The 24893-nt window shown below is 38.8% G+C and overlaps 2 protein-coding genes across 3 annotated transcripts in view; one reads left to right on the forward strand and one right to left on the reverse strand.

Moving 5' to 3' along the window:
* Positions 1-881: 881 nt before the first annotated feature.
* LOC140936321 (uncharacterized) overlaps positions 882-24893 on the reverse strand; it is a 161137-nt gene continuing 137125 nt past the window's right edge. The window contains exons 1-5 of one of the 2 annotated variants that reach the window (XM_073385773.1): positions 7965-8107; positions 6812-6908; positions 4442-4749; positions 3263-3663; positions 882-2535 (exon numbers count right to left, since the gene is read on the reverse strand). In XM_073385773.1, coding sequence (XP_073241874.1) covers positions 2450-2535; positions 3263-3663; positions 4442-4749; positions 6812-6886 — 870 coding nt within the window. In that variant the 5' untranslated portion in view covers positions 6887-6908; positions 7965-8107 and the 3' untranslated portion in view covers positions 882-2449. Of the gene's footprint in view, positions 2536-3262; positions 3664-4441; positions 4750-6811; positions 6909-7964; positions 8108-24893 lie in introns of those variants that run through there. The other variant, XM_073385774.1, reaches the window with a different exon arrangement.
* Positions 17000-23968, forward strand: LOC140936317 (uncharacterized). Its single transcript, XM_073385771.1, has 5 exons — positions 17000-17170; positions 17858-18151; positions 19054-19356; positions 21735-22028; positions 23260-23968. The coding sequence occupies exons 2-5, from the start codon at positions 17899-17901 to the stop codon at positions 23334-23336; spliced, it is 927 nt and encodes a 308-aa protein (XP_073241872.1). The 5' UTR covers positions 17000-17170; positions 17858-17898; the 3' UTR covers positions 23337-23968.

Consider the following 24893-nt stretch of genomic DNA (forward strand, 5'->3'; position numbering starts at 1 on the left):
TTCTTCATATCATACGAAAGCCGAATTCAGTAATTGTTTAATTTTCATTCAATATATTTCTAACTTCTTTAAAACACCCTTACCTCTTCCTAGCCTTTTGTGAAAACTTTCGCCTGTTTCTACAACTAGTCGTCATCAAAAGATTTTTTTCCGTTGCAGATATTCCTCAAAAAAGGTGATTTCATTTATCCAGCAATATTTTTTGCGTATTCTTGCGTTTGTTCCGTTCAGTTTTAGTATGTAATTCGGCCATTTTGTTGAGTTCACTGATGCCAAAACAGCTAAGCCGCAACACGGCTACCTGGAAACAAGGTTACGCTTTTATATTGGGCAATATGCCATCGAATCGCTGGTATCTTGCCTACATCTTTTTAATATGATAATCGCAGGGTGGTTATGACGAATTATTTGGGGGCGGGAGGGGAGGGTTGACCCAATCCCAAACGGAGAAATATTTTGAATGAATGATAATCTTTCTGAGGACGATTTTTATTTGCCAGAACTGAACGGCCAGACCATTCCAGTCGTAATGAGAATTTCACTTTTAGTCAAAACTATCCAGTCAGATTAGTCCTATCCTAAATAGTACCCCAGAAGCTGGGGTTTTTTTGCAAAATCTCTCGGAAAAGCCTGTTTCATTGTCAAAATGACTGGTCTGGTCATGATCCGGCCGGCCAGTTCTGACTTTTGGAAAGCGCCATAAAACTGGACCTTTTACAGAGATTGTAAAAAGTCTAAAAAAAGGAAATTTATAGACTTTTTATGAGAGTACAAATCCTCCCCTCTCTCGGCCTTAGAAACGACTACGAAGTTGTATCCTCCATCCATGGATTGGTAAATACCTATGATGGCTTATAAAATGCATTTAACATTCAAGGACGTACAAAAATAAAACTTTATTTGTTACGTGTTTGATATGTCCTCATTTCTGGACCTTGTAGGTGAAGTTCACGTTTTCGTTTCCTTGCTAATTCCTCGCAACCTTTTTTGCCAGTCATTTTATGTGATCCGTTCTTGCCATTTCCTTGGAAAGTCATACTGGATGCGTTACATCCTCGCATTAATATCGAGTATCTTAACAATTCTAAAAGTAAAGCGAGTTTAATTTTAAGCATAAAGGATGGTTCTTTACGAACGCGAGGATCATTAGAAGAAAAAATATTGGAGAGATTTTACAGAAAAACTCTAGCGATACACTCCTTATGAATTACATGTAAGCAACGGTAACCGCAATTAAAATGTAATAATTCATATTCTACATGGTAAAGGACTAAAATGTTATCAGCTTAACTTTCTTCTAATTAGCTATGCTCAATGTAATGTCTTTCTTCCGTCCTCATCAATATCCCTTGTGCACAGTTCTTAAAACTTGTCACCAGGAAGACTTCGCATTCTTAAAGGTAGTTAAAGGTATTTTTAACAGGCCATTCCTAAGTTGCCTTAGAGCGAAGTCTTTGCTGTAGAAATAGTTTCGACATAAGTTACGCACTTGGCCTAATTTTGAAAGCGGGATGTTTGGAAATCGGACATGGCCTATAGAGTAAAGACATGATGACGTCACAGAAACTAAATTTGTAAAATTATAGAGTTGGTTGGCATATTAAGAAATAACAAGATGTAAAAAGCCCCCTTGCCAAAAATCAGTCTGTTAGTGCAATTTGTTGGGAGATATCATCACCGTTATGCGCCGCTGACTACATATAAATCCTTCTAAACAGCCCTGGGTAGTAAACGTTGCGATCCGAGCCAATCTTGGAAAGATTTGTAAGGATCACATAACGCTTAGACTGTTCACAGTCCCCAATTTTCCGTAAAATTGTCGAGATCGAGCGCTTCGGGTTTCGCATGCACTGCCATCTTGAATAAGTGTCAATTCTGCTTAGGTCGCCGGGACCGCTTTAAACCCCGACACCCATTGCCCTCGGTACATATGAAACCAAGATGGCCACCCGTACCTGTAAGCGCTCGATCCTGACGATCATACGAAAAAATAGGGGACTGTGAACCGTCTACATAACGCTACTCCCCACCAGTTTGCAGAAAATTGGCTAATTTTTGGCAACGGGGGGTTTTTACATCTTGTTCCTTCTGGATATGCCAACCAGGCCCATAATTTCACAACTTTCGCGTGACGTCACATTTCTTTTCTCTATTGACTGCAAAATTAAACAGGTTTTAAGGATTAACGAACACTTGGACGTTATCACTTAGATCTCTAACATGTTTTTAGATTTTTTTTTTCAGAAAAACGTCATTTTTATTGACTTATCTTAATGCACATGTTCAGGCAATTGACAGAACGACACTCATTCCCCCTCTCACTAAACGGCGTTAAAACTGTACAGCCGTATAAGGTAACTTGTCGCGAAACATTAACAAACAATAGAATAATATTTTCCAGTGCAAGGTGCTCTTGATGCCTGATTCAGTCACAGGTTGGTGATTAATCCTAGACTATTTGTGGTTCCGTACTGGACTTCTTCCTTCCAAATACAATTGGTGATGGTGGTTTGTCGGTAGATACAACCTGGGTTGCTGTAAAAGCAACAAATATAATAACTCATCAGTAACCTTTATTTAGTCCACACCTTCTACGGTTCTTGAGTTTGCAGAATGTGATGTAAGCTTTCCGCCACGGTTTCGTTTAACCATGCAAAGAGAAAAACCAATCCAGTGGCCTCCGGTACATCTACTCAAAGGTGACTCGATCAGTTCGGCCAATATTAGTGATATCTTTTTGATCGAGTGGATACTCATACGCGGTAAACCTTTAGTAATTATTGGCTGGTTTTACTCCTTTCGATTGTCGTGTTGTGCTAATGTTAAATATTAATGTTAATATTGAACTTTTCTCAAATGTTCATTTGCTTCTCCTTGCATTGAAGCTAACCAGCCCTCTGTCAAGAAACTCAGGTCTGTTACCAACACACAAAACAACGAATATTTCATTCATTAACAATGCTTGCCTCCCGGCATTTGGCAAACAGTAATACATGGCGAACCGTTAAAATTAAGTAATCTGAAAATAAAGTTTTAGTTGAAAACTGTCTCGGCCACTTTTAAGTTCAGCCGTAGCATTAGTTTACCAGTATCGCAAAGGTCAGGGCATTCTTTCCGCAACTGCATAAATTACGTCTTAAACTGTGACGATTTTCTTTGCATTAATTTCTTCATTCCGCAGTTCCAATATATGAAATTCATACATTCATAATTGCAGCAATTTAAAAAGCCATAAAACCTGTGAATTGATACAAATACTTACGATGTCTATTTACACAAGGTATTGTTGCCCATGTTAGATGAGAAGGACGATCGTTCTTTCTGTTACAAATGTACAGAAGACCAATCAAAATGCAGATGCCCAAAGCCACAAAGCCGCTAATTGCAATCACTAAAATGATGTTGCTTTCTTTCTTGGATCCCATACCATAGGCTACGTCGCCTTCCGCGCCTGCGTGATTTGGTACTGCGGATGTAGCAGGATCATGAGAAGTGGAGTTATTTTTTGAGGGTGCACACTTGATGGTATTGACGTCATAACGACACACTTGATTGACAGGCAGGTTGGTCTGGTCAATGCATTGTTGTTCTTTATCTCCTTCTTTGCTATCGGCACAACACCAGGAGCATGGGTGGCAGTCGCCACTTTTAGCTCGGTAGTAGCTATATGGTAACATAAAAATGTGTCTGAATAAGTGTGTTGAGGTGTTAAAGGGACGCCGTCATCTGATGCATTTGAGCATTAACTACGGTTTCTTAGCTGATTTTCATATCACAAGAACTAAATTGCCAAATATGATAAAATGGTGATTGAAGGATGTGTAAAAGAATACACAGGAAAAGGTTTTCGGTAGAATATCGAAGATAAAATGAAACACTTGTCATGATCAAAGCGGACTTCTAGATGTATTTGACGAGTATTTGATTTAGGGTTGAGGTAAACGCTTTTCAAAGTCGCGAGACTAGTGTCCAGGTAAGCGCGGTCCCAAAGCTGACCGTGTCCCTTGAAAAGGACAAGAAAAACTCCCAGTAGCCTCATGTTGGAGTGACTTATCTGCGAGCCCCATATAAGCCTTCTGTATCGGTTAATTTCCTATCCTCTCTTGACGAAAGAATGTATACACGTCAGGAGCTCCTGTCCACGTGCGTTTAGAATAAGGTATATTTAGTAAAATACGCAATGGCAGAAAAAAAAAATTTGGCGTTACTAGAGCTGGCGCCAAGGAATTTAAAATGGCGGGAATAGGGTTACCAGTACAAATGACATGGGAATGACAATCTGATTCGCACTCATCCATTTTCGCACACTGGAAGTCGCGCATTTTCCCCCTGTAAATTAATTCAACGAAATGAACGTAATTCCTCAGTTCTCATGAAAACGAGCCCTTTGTAAAAAATCTCAGCCATGAATCACTCATATTATCAGAATATCACTACTCACCCACTATTACATTTCCCGCATTTTGCATTTTTCGTCGCTGTGCAAGGACTAATGGTTTCCTCATTTGGGTCACAGATTGTGCATGGCTTACATGATGATATATCATGCTTGTCCGAGTAACTCTCGCCTTTTTGACAATGAACACACTCCACACTGACGTCAGCAGTGATACGTGAGCCGCACTGTGGGACAAGGCCCTGACCCGCGGGACACTCCGGGCAATTGAAACATTCACTTCCTGTTGGTTTCAGGATCGTAATTTGGTTCCATCTGCAGCTCCTTCCTTGTAGTGCATTTTGCGCAGATACCTGACAAACAATTGGTTCAAATAAAATAAACGAACAGACTCAATTCCTGGAGAAAAAATGCAATATTATTACATATACAGTATCAGACAAAAATAGTTCGGACACTTCCACCGAAAGCTCTTTTTTTAATTCTGGTCGGTCTCTACCGGTCCTCGGAATGTTGTTTATCGCACTTAACTCACCAAATCTTGTACACCAACATTGTGAGGGCGAGGAGACAGTAAAGTGTCCCAGCAATTTTGACGGAGACGGTAGTATACTTATGAACTATGCGGGTTGCTCCATGACATGGCCACTCGTTAAAAAAACACAATAGCAAAACTGCCGCGTACACTTCCAAAGCAGAACAAATGCGATAACTCCTCAGTTTATACATGTCACTGTTCATTTCATTTCCAACACCTGAGCTACAAACTAGAAAATCACCCCCTGACCCACCGCCATCCTTCCCAGAATCAAACATTAAGCCACGCGAGGGCTAAAACGCTCTTATTATCAATCACCTTTGATTTCGGGTTAGTGGGGTCCTAATTTCCCGTTTACTCTGTCGAAGATTGTAGTCCCCTATGCATGTAGTAGCTTATTTGCCCGTCACGCACAGGTCCTTACGAGCCTCTTTTGGGGCGGAAGTGTTGTCTAGGGAAACAAATAAAGGCTGCGTGACTATTCCTGAACTTAAATATGAGGAACTCAAAAAGTCTCTCTTGCAAATGCATCTCCCCCTTGGTACTAGGATCAAATTTTCTGATCTCGCTTCAGAATCGCAAAGAGCTGAAGCCTTTGTTAATATAGCGTGGGAGCTGCAGTACTGACCTTGCTGTGAAGCACTGAACCAGGAGCCCAGGGCTCTTAGCTAGCTGAACCTATTTTAAATTAGAATGTGTTCCACAGCAGTATGAATCTAGTAAATGGCCAACTCCTCCCCCCTTCCCCAACCTGTTTTCTTGGGTCAGGGAAAAGGAGAGGAAACGGAGAGAAAAATACGCCCTCCCTTACCCCCCATTCCTTACAGGGACTAGGTTTTTCTGTGAGGTTGGAGCCCTCACTACAGTCACTTCCGCCCACAAAAAAAAATTATTGCGTTACTGTGAAAGAGAGCCTGATTTAAATGCGACATCTGTTTGCCTTTAATTTCACAAACACAAAGCGTCTGCTAAATATTAAGAAAAGTTTTCCGTAAACTTGACATCTAAACGTCTTTGGCAATCTAAGATTGAGGGCTTCAAAAAAAGGATGAAAAATGCCGTGAGAGATTAATAAGTCCGGCCGGGCTGAAATTTATGCGTTATGGTTAATGACGGCTCCTTTTCTCCAAGCTCTAAAATTTATTGTATCTATAGCGACTTGTTTTTTGTGTATGCCAAATCACCCGCAAACAGGAAGTGACGTATAGTGATCTCATTGTTTGATCTCATTGCGTGGTCTGTTGGGGTTTACCCCGTATCGAAAGTCGACAAGCCGGATATTGAAAGTGAAAGTGAGTTTTAAACATGCCAATGACATTATATCACTTTCGTTTACAATTAATCATTTAAAGAAATTCTCGAAGTTCCGTGTGTTTTGCGTGGGGCATTATTAAAGGGACGTCTAGAAAATTCGGTCCCTTTTGTTAACGTAAACTAGAATGAAGATCTGATAAGTGATATAGCCGGTGAGCAAATTAAAAAATCGCCTGTATGAGAAAGACAAAAGAGAAAGAGAAAGAGAAAATTGTTAAGGTGCAAGACCTTAATCGTTTGTATTTGTTTCAGTTTTTCTTTTCACTTTGTAAGTTGAGAATATTAGCTCGTAGTTTAAGGCTTTGGTCTTCTATTTCTTTCATCTCTATGCCTTTCCTCAGTCAAAGACACTCTTTAACACTTTTCATTGCAATAGTCAACTTTCAGGAAGCCCGCAAGTCCATTCTGTCTTCACCAGAATATTCTCGCTCGCGAGTGTCGTGACACCGATATCTGCGTAGGAGACAATGGGGCCGACTGTCATTGGGACCCATTGTCAGTACGTAATGGGCGATTCATTTGCATATTGCAGATTAACTCAGTAATATTTTAAGACAACTTACCATGTAATCTCGCGTATGAAAACAGGATAAAGGCACTAGCAACACAAACAGGCTTATGTTGAGAAGTGTATCCATTGCTTTACGCTGTCCGCACAACCTAAAAGTATTTCATGGGATAGAGTTAAGCAAGGTAATGTTCTTCTTCCTTGCTTAATTTTTTGCCTATTTTGTGCTGCGAAAAAAAGGGTTAATCAGAGGCCATTTGGGTGGTCACACGGCAGATTGCAGTCATGTTGGCAGACTTTAATTTCATCGAACAGAATCTTTGTTCAGTACTTATGCCAAATCAGACACTCAGGTGCCCTGAAAAAAACAACACTGCAATACCAGCTTGGATGACTGTTTCCGCTTTGTTATTACATATGTCCAGAAAACCTGAAGCCCGACTGAGAAAAAGAAAACATTACTTCCACAACAACACAGCCTCCACTTCTTTCGCCTGCACCCTCCCCCCCCCCCCTCTTCCCCCACCCGACCTATAAAAGGCAGAGGTCCAACATCACCAAATGTTATGCATTGATTCTAATTTTTTAATAGTCCGCATCTGTGAAGGGAGCAAAAGCAGAGCCAATCGACGGCACTGCAATGACGTTTGAAAACCACAGATATCCGCTGCTCCATTGAAGGTGGCCTATTTTTGGAGCACGTTTCTAATAAAAAGAATGCTGTAAATCTAAACGGTAAATTTGCATTTATTAACAATATGGTCGGTATAGAGGTATACATACATTGCTGTACTACAATAAAAAAAAATCCTTAATACAGGCTCGTGAAGATCAGAAAGCGGTTGATTTTTCTCTTGTGTTTCCAGAAAGACATCGAGGCGAAAATATTCTTATCTTGCAAACTTACATAAAGCCTGCCTTTACAGATGTCCAATCAAATTTTGGGGATATAAATTTGCGCGTACAACTAAATTTTCTCTCCCTAAGCAGCTTAGCTTATTTAGCTTTAGCTTTTCTTTTGTGAAGAAATGTCACATGTGGGACTCTGGTCTAGCAAAAACGGAAAGAAATCATCAAGAAATACTTCGTTCACTTTATGCTGACTAATGACATTGCGAGAGGAAACGGATGATGCAAGGCTAATTCTATTCCTCACGTAGTATGCATGCCGAGTAAAGAAAAAATGGCTGCTGCTGAACATTACTCACCAAAAGTCTCCTGAGGAGGAACGTCTCTATAGAAGCAGCGAATTAGCAAAGCAATTTCCTCTGTTGAGAAGAAGGAACGTAAGTTCTCTAACATTCGACGAACTATTTGTCTGACTCAAAAATAAGGGAAAAACCCCACCCGCTCAGAATCTGCGGAATGCAGAGATAAGTTCGTGAACGTTTTGATGACGACATCTTTCATACTGCATGCACTGTGTCAGCCACGACACTGGTAAAAACATTCGTTATCATATCAGCAGGTTATAGGCTATTTAACTCTTCGGTGCTTGGACAAGCTGAGTTGAAAAAAAATGTGAATTGAAAGTTTTCTTTAACTAGTTATAAATAACCGAAAAATTGGAAAAATGACGTCACGTGAAAATACTTACATCATCGCCCCCGCGGTCCTCAAATTGCACCGTCACCTACAGATTGAACTAATTCATTTATTCTCCCTATATCATAAACTCGCATACATACAGTCGTGATCGATTAAGTGTTTATAACATGATAACACTAATGTCTTAAGATCAGGAGAGCAGATCAAGTTTCCCGAATTTCAGACTTTCGGGGGAAAGAGCAAAACATGGCACCAATTTGTAAGGAGGTACGTACAGAAATAATATTTTCTCAGTCAGTCCAAAAGTATGCATAAGCTCACTTGATTCCCCAATAAATTGATCGAATTGTCTTCTTTCGCGGGTTTTTTTCTTTTAGTTACCCAGTACTAAAACAGTTGGAAAGCCGGGAATCCGTAGAAAGCCTAAAGACGAAAAATCCTCTAAGTCCTTTTCCTCTGACAAAGATAATTTAAGTGTATATTGCACAAGTATAACGTTAAGGAAATATCATCGGTAAATGTTAGGTAAGAGCGGACGCTGACATTGACACAACATTTTGGATAAGTATCTTAGAATAGACGCCACTTTTCCCGCTGAACACGAGTTTTTTTAATCGTTGTCATTAATTCTTTTGATTTCGAAGTGCAGATGACCAATAAGGGCATAGCTTGATAACTTTTCATTCTCCTGTGCTGATGAATTTCAAACAATAAAAAATTTGCATAAGCTGATGTAATTTCTTTCAGCCCGACATTTATAAACAAAGAGCTGGGTGGAAAAAAAATAATTTCATTTTGATTATTATCTATTTCTTGCATGTTTTCTGACTTGTCTTTTAAAGATATCCCACACTCGTGAAAAGGATAGTAGACTGCTATGCTCTTAGGACTAATGGATACAATAATTAATTCCATGATTTTGTTTTATTTGTAGCTGTTAGATACTGTTTCCCGGGTTGTTTAAAATCAGTCTGTTATTCGTTGTACATTATTGTACGTTACTGTTTTTGCGTCGGTTTTGTTGAGAAGACTGTGTATTCTGAAGAGCATTTGAAACAAATCGCAGGAATAGCAGGAGCCCTGAAATACTTCGCCTTAACGGATAGTTTTTCCTATAAACTGTTCGAACGTAGCTAAGATTTCAATTCAAAAGGTCAACGATTACCTCTTTTTTCAACAACTTTGGTAGTACAGGTAGTAGGTTAGCAATCCATTTGCCCTTTTGTAGCAAGTTCTAGAACATTCGCGATGTGTAAGAGAACCGGGAGAAATTTACTCTCAAATACATAATAAAACTAAGGCCCGTTTCAAACGTCGTGCTACTGCCGTGCCGAACTAAATTGATCGAATTAAATTCGACTTTAGCACGGCAGTAGCTCGACTTGGTTTCAAACGTCGCGCTACTGCCGTGCCAAACTCAATTCATAAATTATAAATGCATTAGAATACATTTAACAGTTTGCTAAACGTGTCTTTAATTTTGTGTTTTGTTTTCGGCAACAGCCGTTCTACTCGACTGAATTAAATTCGACGTCTGAAACCAAGTCGTGCTGGTGCAGCTGGTGTCGTGCTAAAGTCGAGCTACAGTCGATCGCGAGCTACAGTCGAGCCAGCTTAGCACGGAAGTAGCACGACGTTTGAAACAGGCCTAAGACTCATCAAGCTATGATCTTTCGGGTTCGTATAGATACAAGTATGACCTAGAAGTGAAGCCCACTCTCATGATTCTAGAATTTACGTTGGATAGGAAGATTTCCTACAGGGAACATATTTTAGCCAATTGCAGAGTATTTATTCCAAGACCTCACCGGAACACTATGATTCTCCTGTAAAAAACTTTTCTAGTTCCACAGGCGTCTAAGTGCAGAGCACTATAGCTAGACGCCAGAAGTGTAGCAAGTTGGCAATGCGGCCAATATTGATTTCCGGGGGGGTACTCCCTTAAATTTGCCTAACAGAGTATGGTTTTTGCGCCGTTTGGGTCTGAAAACGGGTATAGACTTTGCCTATTTTGGTCTGAATTCGGGTATAGTTTTCGAGGGAATGCATGAACGCATTTGTCGTTTCATGAATGAAAAATTCAAAGAAGAATATTCTGCGAATTCGAGATGGATTTTAAAAAATCTTTTTGTTGGCGTTCTAATCTAAGTAATGAAAACATGATTCCTGCCCAAGCCAGGTCTGAAGACGGGTATGAATTTAAGAGGCTAGGTCTGAAAAAGGGTGTGGAAAATCAAAATTTTTTGGTCTGAAATAGGGTCGGGATTTGGAGAACAGGGCGGCACACCCCCACCACGAATTCCCAGGAATACTCCCCCCGGGATTGATTTATATTGCGACCAGTAGGACTAGTCTTCTAAAGTGACAGAGCAAAAGTAAAAAGTATGAGAACAGCTCTGGATATCTAAAGCCGTTTACCTGACCACTGAATAATATTTTGACAGCTACAGATATATCAGCTTTCCTTTTCTTTACTCTCGCGTGACTACGAAAATCCACGCTTTGCCGTAAGAGGAATTTGCTGAAGAAGCACATAACTTTATCTTGCGTCACGCATGGATGTCTATGCTTACAACTAGCGAATAATTAATGATTAAGATAGCTATGGTACAATTCTTGCTGACTCATGATCAGTCAAGATTTGGCTTTTACGCAATGCCGGCACACTACGTCTAGACTCGCTCACTCTGTTAACCCAATCTGCTAATCGTGATATGTTGTCATCCATGAACCCATGTTGATGATGTTACGTTAGTGATGTTTTTGCAGGTGAGAGTTTATAAGGGCATGAGCACTAATATTAACCATTTTAATCACTGGCCCATGTAAATAATAAGATAAGCTCAAAAGGCTCAAAGGGCACCGAAACTCGCTCGCTATGACGTTCTAAAAGGAAAATTGTGTGTTATACCGAGGACTTCGTTATGAAGAGCTTCGTTATATCGAGGTACCACCGAACTGGGTTTTCAACTACCAGTGTTCTTGCTATTTAGTGAAAGAAATACCGTAAAATTCCGAAAATAAGCCCCGGGGCTTATATTTTTTAAAGGCCCTTTTTGAGGGGCTTATTTTTGGAGGGGCTTATATTCGGAGGGGCTTATCTACGGAAGGACATTTGCGTTTCAAAATCGATTGGGCTAGCCTTATATTTGGAAGGAAATTTACCGTTTTTGCTTTGTTTTGCTTTGTATTTGAGGGCAACTTCAAAGTACAAGCCCCCGGGGGTGCTTATATTCGGAGGGGCGATTTAACGGAGGGTTTTATTGCGTTACGAGTTTGGGGGGCTTATATTTGGAGGGGCTTCTACATGGAGGGGTTTAATTTCGGAATTTTACGGTATTTTCTTTACGGTTAAGTTAAAAACATGTTGTTGTACTGTATTTACAGAATTTCATACATAAAATTGTATCCTTTTCAAAATCTCAGCCTCGGGTTTTATTCTTAAAATATTCTTAAAATTTTCCAAATTTCATCCTCGATAAATATCTTCTTACAGAAAAAGAGAGGGTACTGACGTAAGGTCAACCGAAGCTGCAACCAAGATTAAGAATAGTGTTTTTAATCAGTTAATAGACATTAAACCCGTCAGACTCCTTTGTTACCTGTTTTTGTGGTCTTGACAATCTTATTGACCAATATAAAAATAATATATTCCAACGCGATTAATATGTGAACACAATGTTGGGACGTTGGCCAACAATGTTGCGTCCGTTTGCACTAGGCTGTAAACTGCAGCAGACACTGCAGCACCGTTGTTTTTATCTTTGATGTTTGCCTCCTTTCATTACCAATCTCCTCTTCTAACTATCGTTTATGTATGAAATTATCAGTGCATTTTAAAAAGTCCTGAGTAGACATCTGAAAAAAATAACCACTGTAAAGCCTCTATCACTTTGGGGAATATTTCATGCAACTTCGGTCGCGCAACATGCTTGCACCGATTGCGAGACCAAAATCAACTTGTTTATTTATTTATTCATACAACTGATATACATATGTAAATTTGGCCGAATTTTTGAAAACGTTACTGCCAAGTAAGTAAAGCAGTTTTTTTGCCGACCAAAAACTATCTCCAAGGTAACCAAAATAAAAACTAAGGGTGCAACCATTCAGCTTTTGTTTTCTCTTCTCCTCCTTTCTTCCTCTTCGCTCTTTCTTTTTCTCCTTTCATTTTCCTCCGCTAGTGTGATTTTTGAGCTTATCTGACGCAAAAGCTTGCCTTTTGGCCATCTATCACTCAAATGGCTGCAAATTCTTGTAACCCTTTGCTTCATCGTCTTCATTGTAATCAAGTTTAAACAAGTCATCCACAGAATAATTTGCTGTATTAGGCGTGAGGGTTCAGAGAGAGGTACGAACGTTTTATAGAATTCTTATTCCTTTCTCTCCTAGGCTTAATATCCTAAGATGAGTTCTCGTTCTGATTTTTGGATCTCTGAACGAATATATATTAATGGTGTTCTGCCTCGTACACAGGCGCGTTCTAGCGGATTCGAGAACGACTGGAGCGATTTTGATTCCACGTTAAGGTGTTTCGATACAGTTTTTCAGAGGCCATACCGAGATTTTTCAATCGCCTTAAGAGTTCTTTCCCTGTCCGATCGCTATTAAATTTTCACCAGTAATTGGCTATGGATTTGTGAAAATTTAGTTTTAAGTAAAATCGATATTACTATGACAACAATAAATAAAAAACTTTGAAACTGATGAAAGCCGAATTTTGTGTGATCTAGACCAGGTACTGAAAATGAATTTAAAGTTTGGTGTTAAAAAAACAATCTTTGTAAGAGGTAAAAACTTCTGTATGTTTGAATTCGACTTAAGAGTGACTTTATCTTTGTTTGATCGCTATAAAATTTTAAACCACTGACTGACTCTGGATTGAAATTTGTCAAATTGCAGTTTTTTTTATTTAAAGTAAAATCGATACTACCATGACAATAATAAACAAAAGAAATCAATAAATGCCTAATTGCGCGATCTCGACCTGCTACTGAAAAACCGACAACAGCTTTAATTGTGGTGTTTAGCAAAAATCTGCGTTACAAAATTCACTGTTTAAAATCACTTTATGACGATTGATTGATAGAATCACTTTTAAGGCCATTGAAAAGTATCGGTATGGTGTCCGAAAAACTGTATCGAAACACTTTCATGACGCAATTTCTTCTCTCTCCAATTATTTCATTTGTGATAGCAAATCTTGCACTTCAATTAAATATTAAATTATAAAATAACACGAATGATAACGCCCTTACACTGCTTCTTTGGCCTTACTTCTTTCACAGGTGAAAAAGTGCCATTGACTAAAATTGGAACTGAGGATCACTTGGCGAACAAAGCCTCCAATGGTAACTATCAGTCTTACTATTGTGTAGGGTAGCTTAAAACATAACAGACAGACATAACAGATTAGAGCCACATAGTAGAAATGCTGTTATCAAAGCGTTATCATCATCATTATCATCATTATCATTATTGATTTTATTATTAAACAGCGAACTTCTTTAATTAGTAACAATTCATTTTAAGTCGTCGTATGCTATAACAGTGTTAACAGTCAACTACTTATTAAAATGCACTGATCCATTTTTAGTATCTTAACAGAGATAGTAATCATTTTGTATACGTAAACATAAGACTTTATTAACGAGTTCAATTTGGAATGTAAGAGAGTGTTTTTCAAAAAGCAGGGGCATCCAACGACGGTTTTCTGTAAAATATCTGTTCGGAGAAACAAATATTGCCTAGAATTTTCTATTGCTTGAATACGGCAAAAAATTTCTAGATGAGCGTTCCATTCAGGTACAATTTTCGAAGCTTGTCTAAAAAATTCCCTACGATTTTCTGATTAGTTTAACTTTTCATATTTTACTCCTTATGTTAGATTTTCGTAGAAAAAGGAAACAAAATTTTCGGATGCAAGAATGTGATAGAGCGGAGGAATAAGAAAAATTCTCACTTTCGTAAAACGTACAATTACATCGAAAATTTTCGGGAAAATAACACTGAAGCCCTTGTTATTTCGAAGAGACTCAAGTACCCCTAGGATGACCGAACAGATACAAATTTTATAGTGCCGATTAGAATGCATTTTTAGAGATCTGAAAGTACTCTGGATAGCCTAAAATGTCTTTTCAATGCATTTAGGAGGAAACCGTCGTTGGGTACCTCTGAAAAAGTATCAAAATTCCGGCGAATGCAGTTTCAGCTTTTTGAAAAACGTAAGAGTGCAAATTGAACGAGAAAGGTCACAAGATTACTTCTTTAAATAATAGACTACATAAACAATTTATCTGCCTGGCTTTGGACGCTTTCAGCGGCTCGCTAGACGTAGTTGTTTGGCTTTACCTCTCAAACTTGCTTCGAGGAACTGAAGAATTGCTTGTCCCTAATTATATTTTTAACAGGTATATTCTTTCTCTTTCAAACAGGCCTGTCCAAATCTGACATATCATAGCTTTGAAACTTTCGGGCTCGAGGTCGTCTCGAAATATGGTCCTCTTGACAGTGCGTTCGTTTTAAGAATATGAAGATTTTTTAAATTCTTCAATGGAATTTTCTGCTACGACAGAGCTAAAATCGGATTTGCACGCTGGCCCACTCGCAAACTTCCAAGGTAGCCGCCAGCAGATATGCGGCATCTGGGCCCGGTTGCATAAAACCTGCACTTAAGTGCTCACTTAAGTAGGTCACTTACGAATCCGCTATGGGTACACTTACGGGTGTTGCATGGAACACACTTAGCACTCTCGTAAGTTTCTGTTTTACGTGGTAACTTACGGGCTCACTTAAGGGCACACGTAACCTTGATATAGTACTTTATTAACGATTCACTCTTTTTTTTTTAAGCTAACCATCGTTGAGTGTAAAGAAAGTAAAATTCGTTTCCAACACTTTTAAGCCTCTCAAAAAATGAAATTTGCATGCAAACGTTATTTTTCTTCAATATCTACTGAAAATGATAGTTCTTCTTCTCTTTTCACAAAAGTGTACATCAGAGGTTAACAAAGCGCATTAGAACGAATTACGTGAAGAAAAATACTTTTTTTCACTTCTCAGTAAAAGATCTCGTTAAATTTAGTAAAAACAGTGACGATACGGGACCTATATAGGTCCCGTCAATTTACGTGCTATTTTTCCCGTAAAAGAAGTTTTATGCAACACCCGCAATTTCTGTTGCATAAACGACACTTAAGTGAACACTTACGAAAATCGTAAGTGCAACCACTTAAGTGAATTCCCTAAGTGGACCGCTTAAGTGACGTTTTATGCAACCGGGCCCTGATTTCTTCTTATAAATTTTTATCGTTTATAAACCAATCACAGTACCCCATTCTTAGAGACATTTGCATTTCGTTCTTTTTGCGTTATGATTCCTCTTTTTTTCACTGTGCTTACTTAAGGCTGCATTGCTCCTAGCCAATCACATTCAAGGAATTTTTTCTTGTATATTATTAGTATATTATTAGTACTATATAATCCCTACCAGCAACTATAATTAAATTGCTACTGACATAAAGTGAAGTTTGCACAAATACCTTATTGAAAACCCTAATTTTTTTATCTAGTGCTGAACTCTCCAGCCCCTAACCCGTGATCTATTTGAAACTAATATCACAAAAAAAAGATCGGATTATAAACTTAGTATGACATTCTCTTCTTGTGAAAATAGACGGCAGAACGACACCTTGCTCAGTGGATTATCACGACAAAACCTTTGATACAACTTCCTCAGCTGTTGAGAAAGCGTGATGTATTTGACAATTTTTTTCCAGCATTTAAAATTCCTGCATCGTTTTACAGTCTAACGTGACAAAACAGGGTAATACCCTTCACCAAAACTCAGAGGTTTACGCTTGTTTTACTGCCTATGTTGATACTAAATACCCATCCGGTGGTTTTTATTTCAGTATTTTGGAAATAACAAAGAAAAACACTTTCGCAAAAAACACTGTGCACCCTACACCAGGAGCTAAATGCCCAACACTAACCCAAAGATACACACTGTATTTTGGTTGCTGGTATAGAAGTACTTACTGGCACTGACGTTGCTAGTGAGGACATTTTATACGGCATTGCTCAGCAACAGATGTACAACTTTTTAACAATTTGAGGAAATGAGAATCGAAATATCACAAGCTGTCAAGGAATCAAGAGATATGAATAGGATCCTATTATGATCTCTTGACGAATATGTGACGGACAGACATGAAGGAAATCACTTAGTAAATTTCAGGATCTGAGAAATTTATTCCAGGAAACGTATTTGGCTGGATGAGTGTACTAAAGTACCTAAAGGTGTCAACTAATTTTCTCACCGTTCTCTAAGAATTCGACAAGGCATGCTGGCATTACGTTTCCAAAAAACTAATAGGCAGTTCTTAACGGCAAGAAAAAGCACGTATAGACAATAAGAATGTCAGCGTTTTTTGATGATTCTTGCAAATCAATCCCTATCTCTACACTTCAGTGCAAACCATAATCTTAGCTCTATTTTGTCTGCTATTATCATCATTTCTTTTCCTATTAAATAAGCTTCCCTTATTCTTAATGATTTTCCACTAAATATAGGCTTTTCTTCTTCTCTGAAAAGCGGCAAAGAGTATTTCGACATATAAGCCTCGTGCATGAGGTGTCCAACCGCCCGGCTTTGACCTTACACCACCATGTTGGTCAAGAGAGACACAACTAGAATACAACGTAATCATATTGGCTCAGAATAATGCGATCCCAGATAAGACCAGTTGTTGGCCAACGGGTTTCATTATATCAGTCGATTATTTGTTTCTTACAGAAAGTATTTCAAGTGCAAGCGTAGCGTCAGCTAATGATAACGGCTTCAATATTCATCATATTCCTGAAGGTAATATAAAAAGTTTTCTTAATTAATTAGTAGACCATGGTACTGATGAACATTATTTTGGGAGTACCCCTTTTGATTAACAGATTTTAACAAAAGCAAGGTAGATGTATTTTATCATGTTGATGGCTTTGTGCTCTTCCGGGAGATGACAAATTGTTAATGAGTAATACAGTAATTGTTTGTTCTCTCAATTGTGGTTGATAGAGGAAAAGGGCTATGAAAGCCGGAAATCATCCAAATAAAATATGAAAACATCTTTGCTGCAGTTTAAATTATATGATGAGGGCTCTCTTACCTTAGCCAAACAGTCATTTGTCTTTTGTTCACAAATTTGGACTTGATAAAACTAATGCGACGTTTCAAAATGATATGAATCTTGCTACTGAGCGCACAGTCAAGTCCAAAGAAGCTAACAAAAAGAAATGACGAAAATTAAAGTCTGACGGGCTTCATCTCAGTCATCTGCTTCGTAACCATAACACTTTTCAACTCCGTTCCCAGGACCCATTCTCTTCCTTTCTCATGAGAGAACTATAACCGAACTACGTACTGCCTAGATACACTTGAAAAATCCGTTTTCTGGCTTCCCAGTATGAGTCACTGTGCAACCCTGCCATTAGTCTGCGATTTAACCTGATACAATCAACTCAATATGATATCAAATCACATCACAAAAATATCTTACAGATGTTCTGGTGAATGACGCAATCGTAACGAATGTTTTTGTCATGGATGAGCTTGCTCGCAAATTGGATCAACCGGACAACTCTGGGTCCCAGTATTGGAAGCATCTTGCTGCAGAATTTCAAGTACCGCAAGAAGTTCAGATGAAGTGCCAGCGCAGTCTAGAAAATAGTGCAAGCAAAAATATGTTTGAGAATAAAGAGGCAGATGACCCTAACTTCTCAGTTCAAGGACTCAAAGATGGACTCAAAGCCATCGGCAGAAACGATCTTGTGCTGGAATTGGAAAAAGTTCCTGGTAAGTTATAATTTGCTGTTTGCTTTTGTACCCGTGAGGTTGGGGGCTCCCTATAAAGTTCTGTACTGTGGAGGCTCCACCCGAGAGGGGTTACCCTTTTCAGGCTTCAGATACATGAAAGGGTAGTGAAATCTGTCGATTCTTTTAACTCATGACAAGTATTTCGAACATACGCGTCTAATGCCGACTTCCTGTTTTAACGATTTAGTCAGTTACAGAAGTTAAAAAGGGATCCAGTGATCTTTTGTAGGTATGTGGAAGGGGTACCATTTGTAGATGGAATCAAGGCCGATACGAAACGGGTACATTTTCTGTTGAAAATTTTATTTAAAAAAAAGGGAAAAGGGACTGGTCCCTGCGTTGGTGAGTGTCCTCTCTAGGGTTTTTTTATCGGCTACACACGCCTGATGGTTGGCTGGCAAAGTAGTTACTGTTCAGTTTAACTCCAGTCAATGTCTATCAATCCAAACCAAAGTGTTCACGCTTTCGTCGATCGCGAGTTGCACTAGAAACTGAATCGCTCTAAAAAGGCAATAAATCAGACCATTCTCCAATGGCAAAACCAATCGAGATATTGAAGCAAATTCATAATGTACAATATATGAAAAAGCATAGGGAAACTAGTCGAGTACCGTTATTCGTCATTTTCCTTTAATCAAGCAGAAATTCCAATAACTGAATTATAGTTTTACTGATTTTAATAATTAACTGACAAAGAATTCGAACCGCGATACGTTTTAGAACATATGTCTTCCGGCCATTTAATTTACCAACAAGTGTCGCTACTGTACATGAAACTTAGACATACAAATGTACTGTGATTCTGGATGAAAGTCACGACCTATAGGAAAATGTCCAAATAAAATTGTGTAAGCAAAATTTATTTTTCTTAATTTTTACAGGCATTGCACCATTACAAGCACTCAATTCAACCACTTTTGGAAACATCTGTCTAAAGTTGGACCAGAGCAACAACTGGAAGGATTTAGGGCGGAAGATCAATATTCCAGATGAAACACTGCAGAAAATTGCCACTTCCACAAGCCCGTGTACAACCGCCCCCTCCGCTCAGAAAATTAGATTGGAAGCAGTCCTTGAGATCATTGGAAACAAAAACCCTGGACTGACGGTAAAGGAGATGAAGCTTGTCTTGAAAGAAATGCGGAGAACGGACGTATGTGATGTACTGGAGGATCTTCTTCAAGGTATCATTTTCTACTGCATGTTTCCAAATGCTCACTGAAAGAAAGCGGGTGAAAAGGACATCAGTCATGATTCATAATTCATAGTGAACTAATTCTTATTTAACTACCGAAATCAGAGACAATTAGTTAGTACGTTTTGAAATACTAAAAACCACAGAAATTTATCAGGCTTTCCCCTAACGAGTCCGATTCAGTGTGTCTGAATACTTTCAAGGGTAGTATAGGGTAGGAAAGGAGGCCTTAAGAAAAAGGGGTTGGTTATTTTAGGATATGCTAAATGTTTAAATAAATACTTTTGTTCAAGTTGTTTAAAAAAGACAAATAATAACAAGGATCTAAGTAACCAACCCAGTTCAACCCCAGTTGAAAACAATTAAAAATCACTTCTAACGTACACTGAACGTAATGGTCGCCTCAAAATCTGTGGCTATTTGATAATACGATCGGGAGATTAGTGCCGTTGTGGAGATTAGTATGGTTGTGTTAGATTGGAAAACCTGCTCGAGTCAATGATTTTTCCATCTTACGAATGTTGATGTGACAGTTTAAGACGGAATCCACCGGGAAACTGATTTTAACTTTCAGTGGACAAAAACCTTGTACCAGAATAATTTAAAGAATATATTGCATACTTTTTTACATTTTTCAAGGGCTATAGATGAAATTAGTCATCGGTAATAACACCGAAGCAAATTTCTCATTGGAGCTCGAGAAAATGAACGTCAAATTTCACATGAATTGTGAAAACACAAGTAAAGTTCTGAAAATTTCATGTGCAAGATGTCATTTAGAGAAGTTTGACATATATCTTCTCGGGCTCCCATAGGAAATTTTCTTTGTGAAAGGTTTGAACCCAGGAGTCATTTCAAAAGTAGGTTGAGTTTGAACGTCCGGGTGACAGTGACTGAAGTTTCGACAACCTGCGTAGTAGTCATCTCGAGTCAAAGTGAGTTGTATCACGTCAGTTGATGGTATTATACTCTGGTTATTGATCTGAATGGTCCATTACGTCGCGATGTCATTGGTCGTCTGTCAGTTAAGCCGTGATGTTATTGGCTATAAAGACTCGTAATCAGTAAATGGTGCGTTTCGATCTGTCTATTGTCACAGTTAAACAGTCGTCTATAGTTAGTTCAGGGCACCCAACGAGAATATAGTTCAAAACCACTTAAACATAGCATTGTTGAACGTATTTTAGTATTTAAACGGTAGATATGGGCATATTTGTATCCCCTAAAAATTTTTCTTCTGTTCGGATTTCCTAGCTGAAAGTCTAGTGATCCGAAAATTATAGGGATCAAAACTTACCTTTTCGAAAATTTCAGCCAGAAAAAAGGGTCTCGAAAATTCTAGGTGACCTTTTCAGGGTAAAAATCCGTTAAAAATGGGCAATTAAACCATTTTTTGGATGCTCGAAAATCCTAGGAGAGGCGGGCAAGCTAGACAACAAATGTTTCGAAAATTCTAGATCTCAAATCGTCTTCCGAACAGATATTTTCCAAAAATTGACATTGGGTGCCCCTGGTTAGTCAAATTGTCAGTTCTGCTGTTCTGTCAGCGCTGGTAACTGTTGGCTATGATTCAGTGGCGTTTGTTCTAAGTTAGTAAACCAGCTTTCTAAAGTAAGGGGTTGATAGTAGTCTGTGGAATACGTTATACATGTCGCAGAGTCCCAGTCAATTTGATGTTTCGTCTGCAAATATATAGTGCTCAGCAATGTGATTGTTGACGTCACCATTACTCGTTTTCGTTGGTGTTATTTCAGATAACTACATCTATAGCACTTGAAAAATGTAAAAAAGAATGTAATATGCTTTAAATTATTCTGGTACAAGGTTTTTGTCCAGTGAAAATTAAAATTACTCAATTTCTTTATGGATTCCGTCTTAATAGCCAATGAACTCATAAAACGTGATTTCATATGCTACACATACATCGGCATCCTGCAACTTCCTTGCACTAAGCTTTAAAAAAAAAAAAAATCACTTAGCTATAGGGGGCTTGCTATTTTTAGGTCTTGGAAGAGGGGACCTTACAAAATTTGTATCTTTTATTATATGTCGTTATGAACAATAAACGGTCCTTAAGAGCATTTGGATATCCTATTGGAGCTGGTTTACTATACTCGCATGTTTATTCGGTTTTTCTTTCTGAAATGATAGCATACAATAAATGATACTGATTTAATTAACAGGTTAAGATTTAAAAACGGCAAATGTTCTTGACCCCTGTGATTCATATTAAAGAGGTTACCTTTTCAACTGTACCTTGATTTACATGTGTGCATTCCCTAAAGTTGATTGGTTAATTGATTGATTGATTGGTTGATTGATTGATTGATTGATTGATTGATTGACGTGCAGTTTGTCATTTCACAGACAACGACACAATAAATACTCTTCGTGCAAATATCAACTATGTGGGGAAGATAGCTCCCTTGTTGGACAAAGAAATTCCAGGAATGGACAACTGGATGCATTTTGCTCACAAGTTTGGTCTCTCTAAAGAAATCTGTGATAGTTTAAAGCCAAACGGAACGCCAAGTCCAACCAGGGCTTTAATGGAACATATCGTGCAAGTTGATCCAGGTCTCACAGTCAAGAGGTTCATAGAAGTGCTGATAAAGATGGAACGAATGGACGTCGTGGATGCTTTGGGGAAAATTATTTGTGGTAATACATACATAAAAAATGTTAAATTCCATATATATAATTGGGTTCGACGTGGAACGCGTTCTACTCAACTCCTTGTGTTGACTGAATGAACGGATCACAGTTGAATCTTGTATGAAAGAAGATCATCGCAGTTATAGACGCAACTTCTGCAGTTGCGAAAAGAAAGCCTGAAAAATCCCGTACAGGCCTGAATAATAATTCAGGTTTGTACGGGACTCGAACCCTTGACCTCTGCGATACCGGTGCAGCGCTCTACCAATTGAGCTAAACAAGCCAACTGAGAGCAGGTCGTTGAATTGGTTCGTTATCAACCCGTGAAAGGATGATAATGAAGTTATGAATGTATGAAAACCATAAATTATGAGAACTGCGGGGTGAAGAATTATATGAAAGAAGATCCGCGATCATCTTCTTTCATATGATTCTCCATCCCGCAGTTCTCATAGGTATATGATTTTCATATACTCATAACTTTAGTTGGATCTTAGTTGGATACAGTGATTTTCGTATGACCTTGAAATGAAAACGCGCGAACAAATAGACATAATAACGAACGGAAACAGAGCGATTTGGTTGGTTTATTATCGAACGGATACAAACACTTGTGGCTTTTGGTTGGTTTAGCGTACGCTCGGGTGATAGAAAAAAAACATGCCCAAGAACTTTCTATAAATCAATTGATACTTCGCTTTGACGTACGTCACACTGCAACATGATTGGCCAATCGAACAATTATGCCTTCAATGTTTTCTTTGGCGGGAAAACGAAGAGTCCATGTTTTGATCTTTTCATCCATTGGCTGAAAAAGCAAATAACGAACACTTATCGAAACCAAGGTCATACGAAAATCGCTCTATGTATTTTGGCAAACCTGCAATGACGCCTTTGCCAGCTTCAAAGCAACGAAGTAAAAGTCTAGTCTACGTGGTAGGCGTTCGAAAGGGAAGCGGAAGGGAATTTGGACGAGGAGGAATGGAGGAGGTTCCTTTCCCTCCCACTTGTGCGCCTTTCGCGCTTCTCGCGTGCCCCAATCCCCTTCCCCTTTCCTTTCAAACGTCTGCAACGCAGGCCAGAGAAAGACTGATAAGGAGATCGGTTGAGCTTGGATTATTACTAGTTACGTTTTTCTTCCACTGGTTTTCTCTTCGGTATTTCTGCTTTGTTAGTTAAAAGGTTGTTTTTTGTCTGTCTACTCATTGTTTGTATTCTTTTCGTCTTTATCGAACAGCCAGACAAGAGACCAATGCTGAAGGGCCGAGCATAACTTGCATTACATCGAGGAACGGGTCACAAGCTGTTAGCTGAGGACCTGGATCGTGGATGTAAAGAGTCATAGCTCTGTTTTTTGAGCCCCCTTCTCTGCACCTGTTTCTACCAAACTGAAGTCCGTACAAGAATCCCAACTACAACACACAATAATCGCTGTTAACTTGAGGACAACAAAAGTGCCATCTCTGTATATCTCTATGAGGACATAACAGATGGCAAAGCCAAGAGTGAGATGTCATAGAGGTAGTTTGGCATCTTCGAGACCAAGAGGATTATAAGAAATGGAGAGGTGTAAAGGAGAGGATCGATTTATATGATTAAGTTTTTAATAGCAACTTGTCATTCGCCAAATTAACGCAAGCTGCATCTTTAGGCTAGAGTGAGAGGCTGTCATGAGTAATGGGAGAGTTCGTCGGCGCCTCTTCCACCTGTAGAAGATACGATGTAGCTCACATTTTAAGTTCCAGCTAGCCTGATAGGATTGCGTAGTTGCACTTTTCCCTTAGCACTATAAACCATATCTCAAATTGAGACTCCCGGAAGTAACGCACTGTGTGCCATCGTCCGATTGATTAGCCCTTGTGTAAAACAAGTTTATATAGCGATCTATTTTCAGCTACTTCTACTGCTGTCATCTAAAAACCAAACGAGGTTTGTGCATACACTATTACGTGTACAAGTTACGTACACAATAAATCAAAACTAATCTCTGATTTAGCCCCCAAAGTGCCAATTTAGCCCTGCAGGCCAAAGTTGGATTCAGCCTCTTGTGCAGCCGTTTGAGCACAATGAATTTAAGCCAAAACAGCCACATCAAAGGCTGTTCCCGCCCATGCTGGAACTCATTTCAGCCCGTGGGTCCAAATCAGCCCAAGTAATCGTTAAATGAACTGTACTGGCCCTGATGATGGAAGCCAAAATAATAGGACTGTATTTTACTCACCAAAACGGCCCAATTTTGGGGCTGAAACAGATTTTTTACATTTAAAGTGTAGAGCTACATTTTATGAAAGTCCGTGAAACTGCCGTAGCTATGAAGCTAGAAATTGTCGCACTCTCAAGACACTACACTCGTACCAGACCCAAAATTATGTTCAGGTGTCGCATGATTCAAGAGTACAGTTTTCTCAAGGGCCTCAACTATTTTACAACTGCTTAAAATTTTAAAATACTGATTAACCCTTTGAGTGCTAAGAGTGACCAAAAACAATTTTCTCCTAAATTTCAGTTATTCAATCGCTAGAAACGTTTGAGGAGAATTTAAAGAAAGAACCCTAAGAGAAATATTCTCCCGACTAATTCTTTAAGGAAATGAATGGAGATCAATCCGGAGAATTTGTATGCGGATTTTGGGGCCTAAAGGTTTTCAATGTAAAGGAGACTACATGTAGAAGGTTATCCTCCTAAAGAAATTTAAATTTCTGGGCGTGTTGCAAGCAGCCAGGGAAACCAAATTTTTTTTTCGGAATTTGCCAGTCAAATTCCAGGATGTTAAGTGAATCTTTCAGTTAAATATAGAGGCGTATCTATGTTTAAAGTACCAGTCAAAAGGCGATTACAATCAAAAAGTCATCGGTGACTGTGATTTGACCG

The sequence above is a fragment of the Porites lutea genome, chromosome 5 (assembly GCF_958299795.1).
Source record: "Porites lutea chromosome 5, jaPorLute2.1, whole genome shotgun sequence".
NCBI lineage: Eukaryota > Metazoa > Cnidaria > Anthozoa > Scleractinia > Poritidae > Porites > Porites lutea.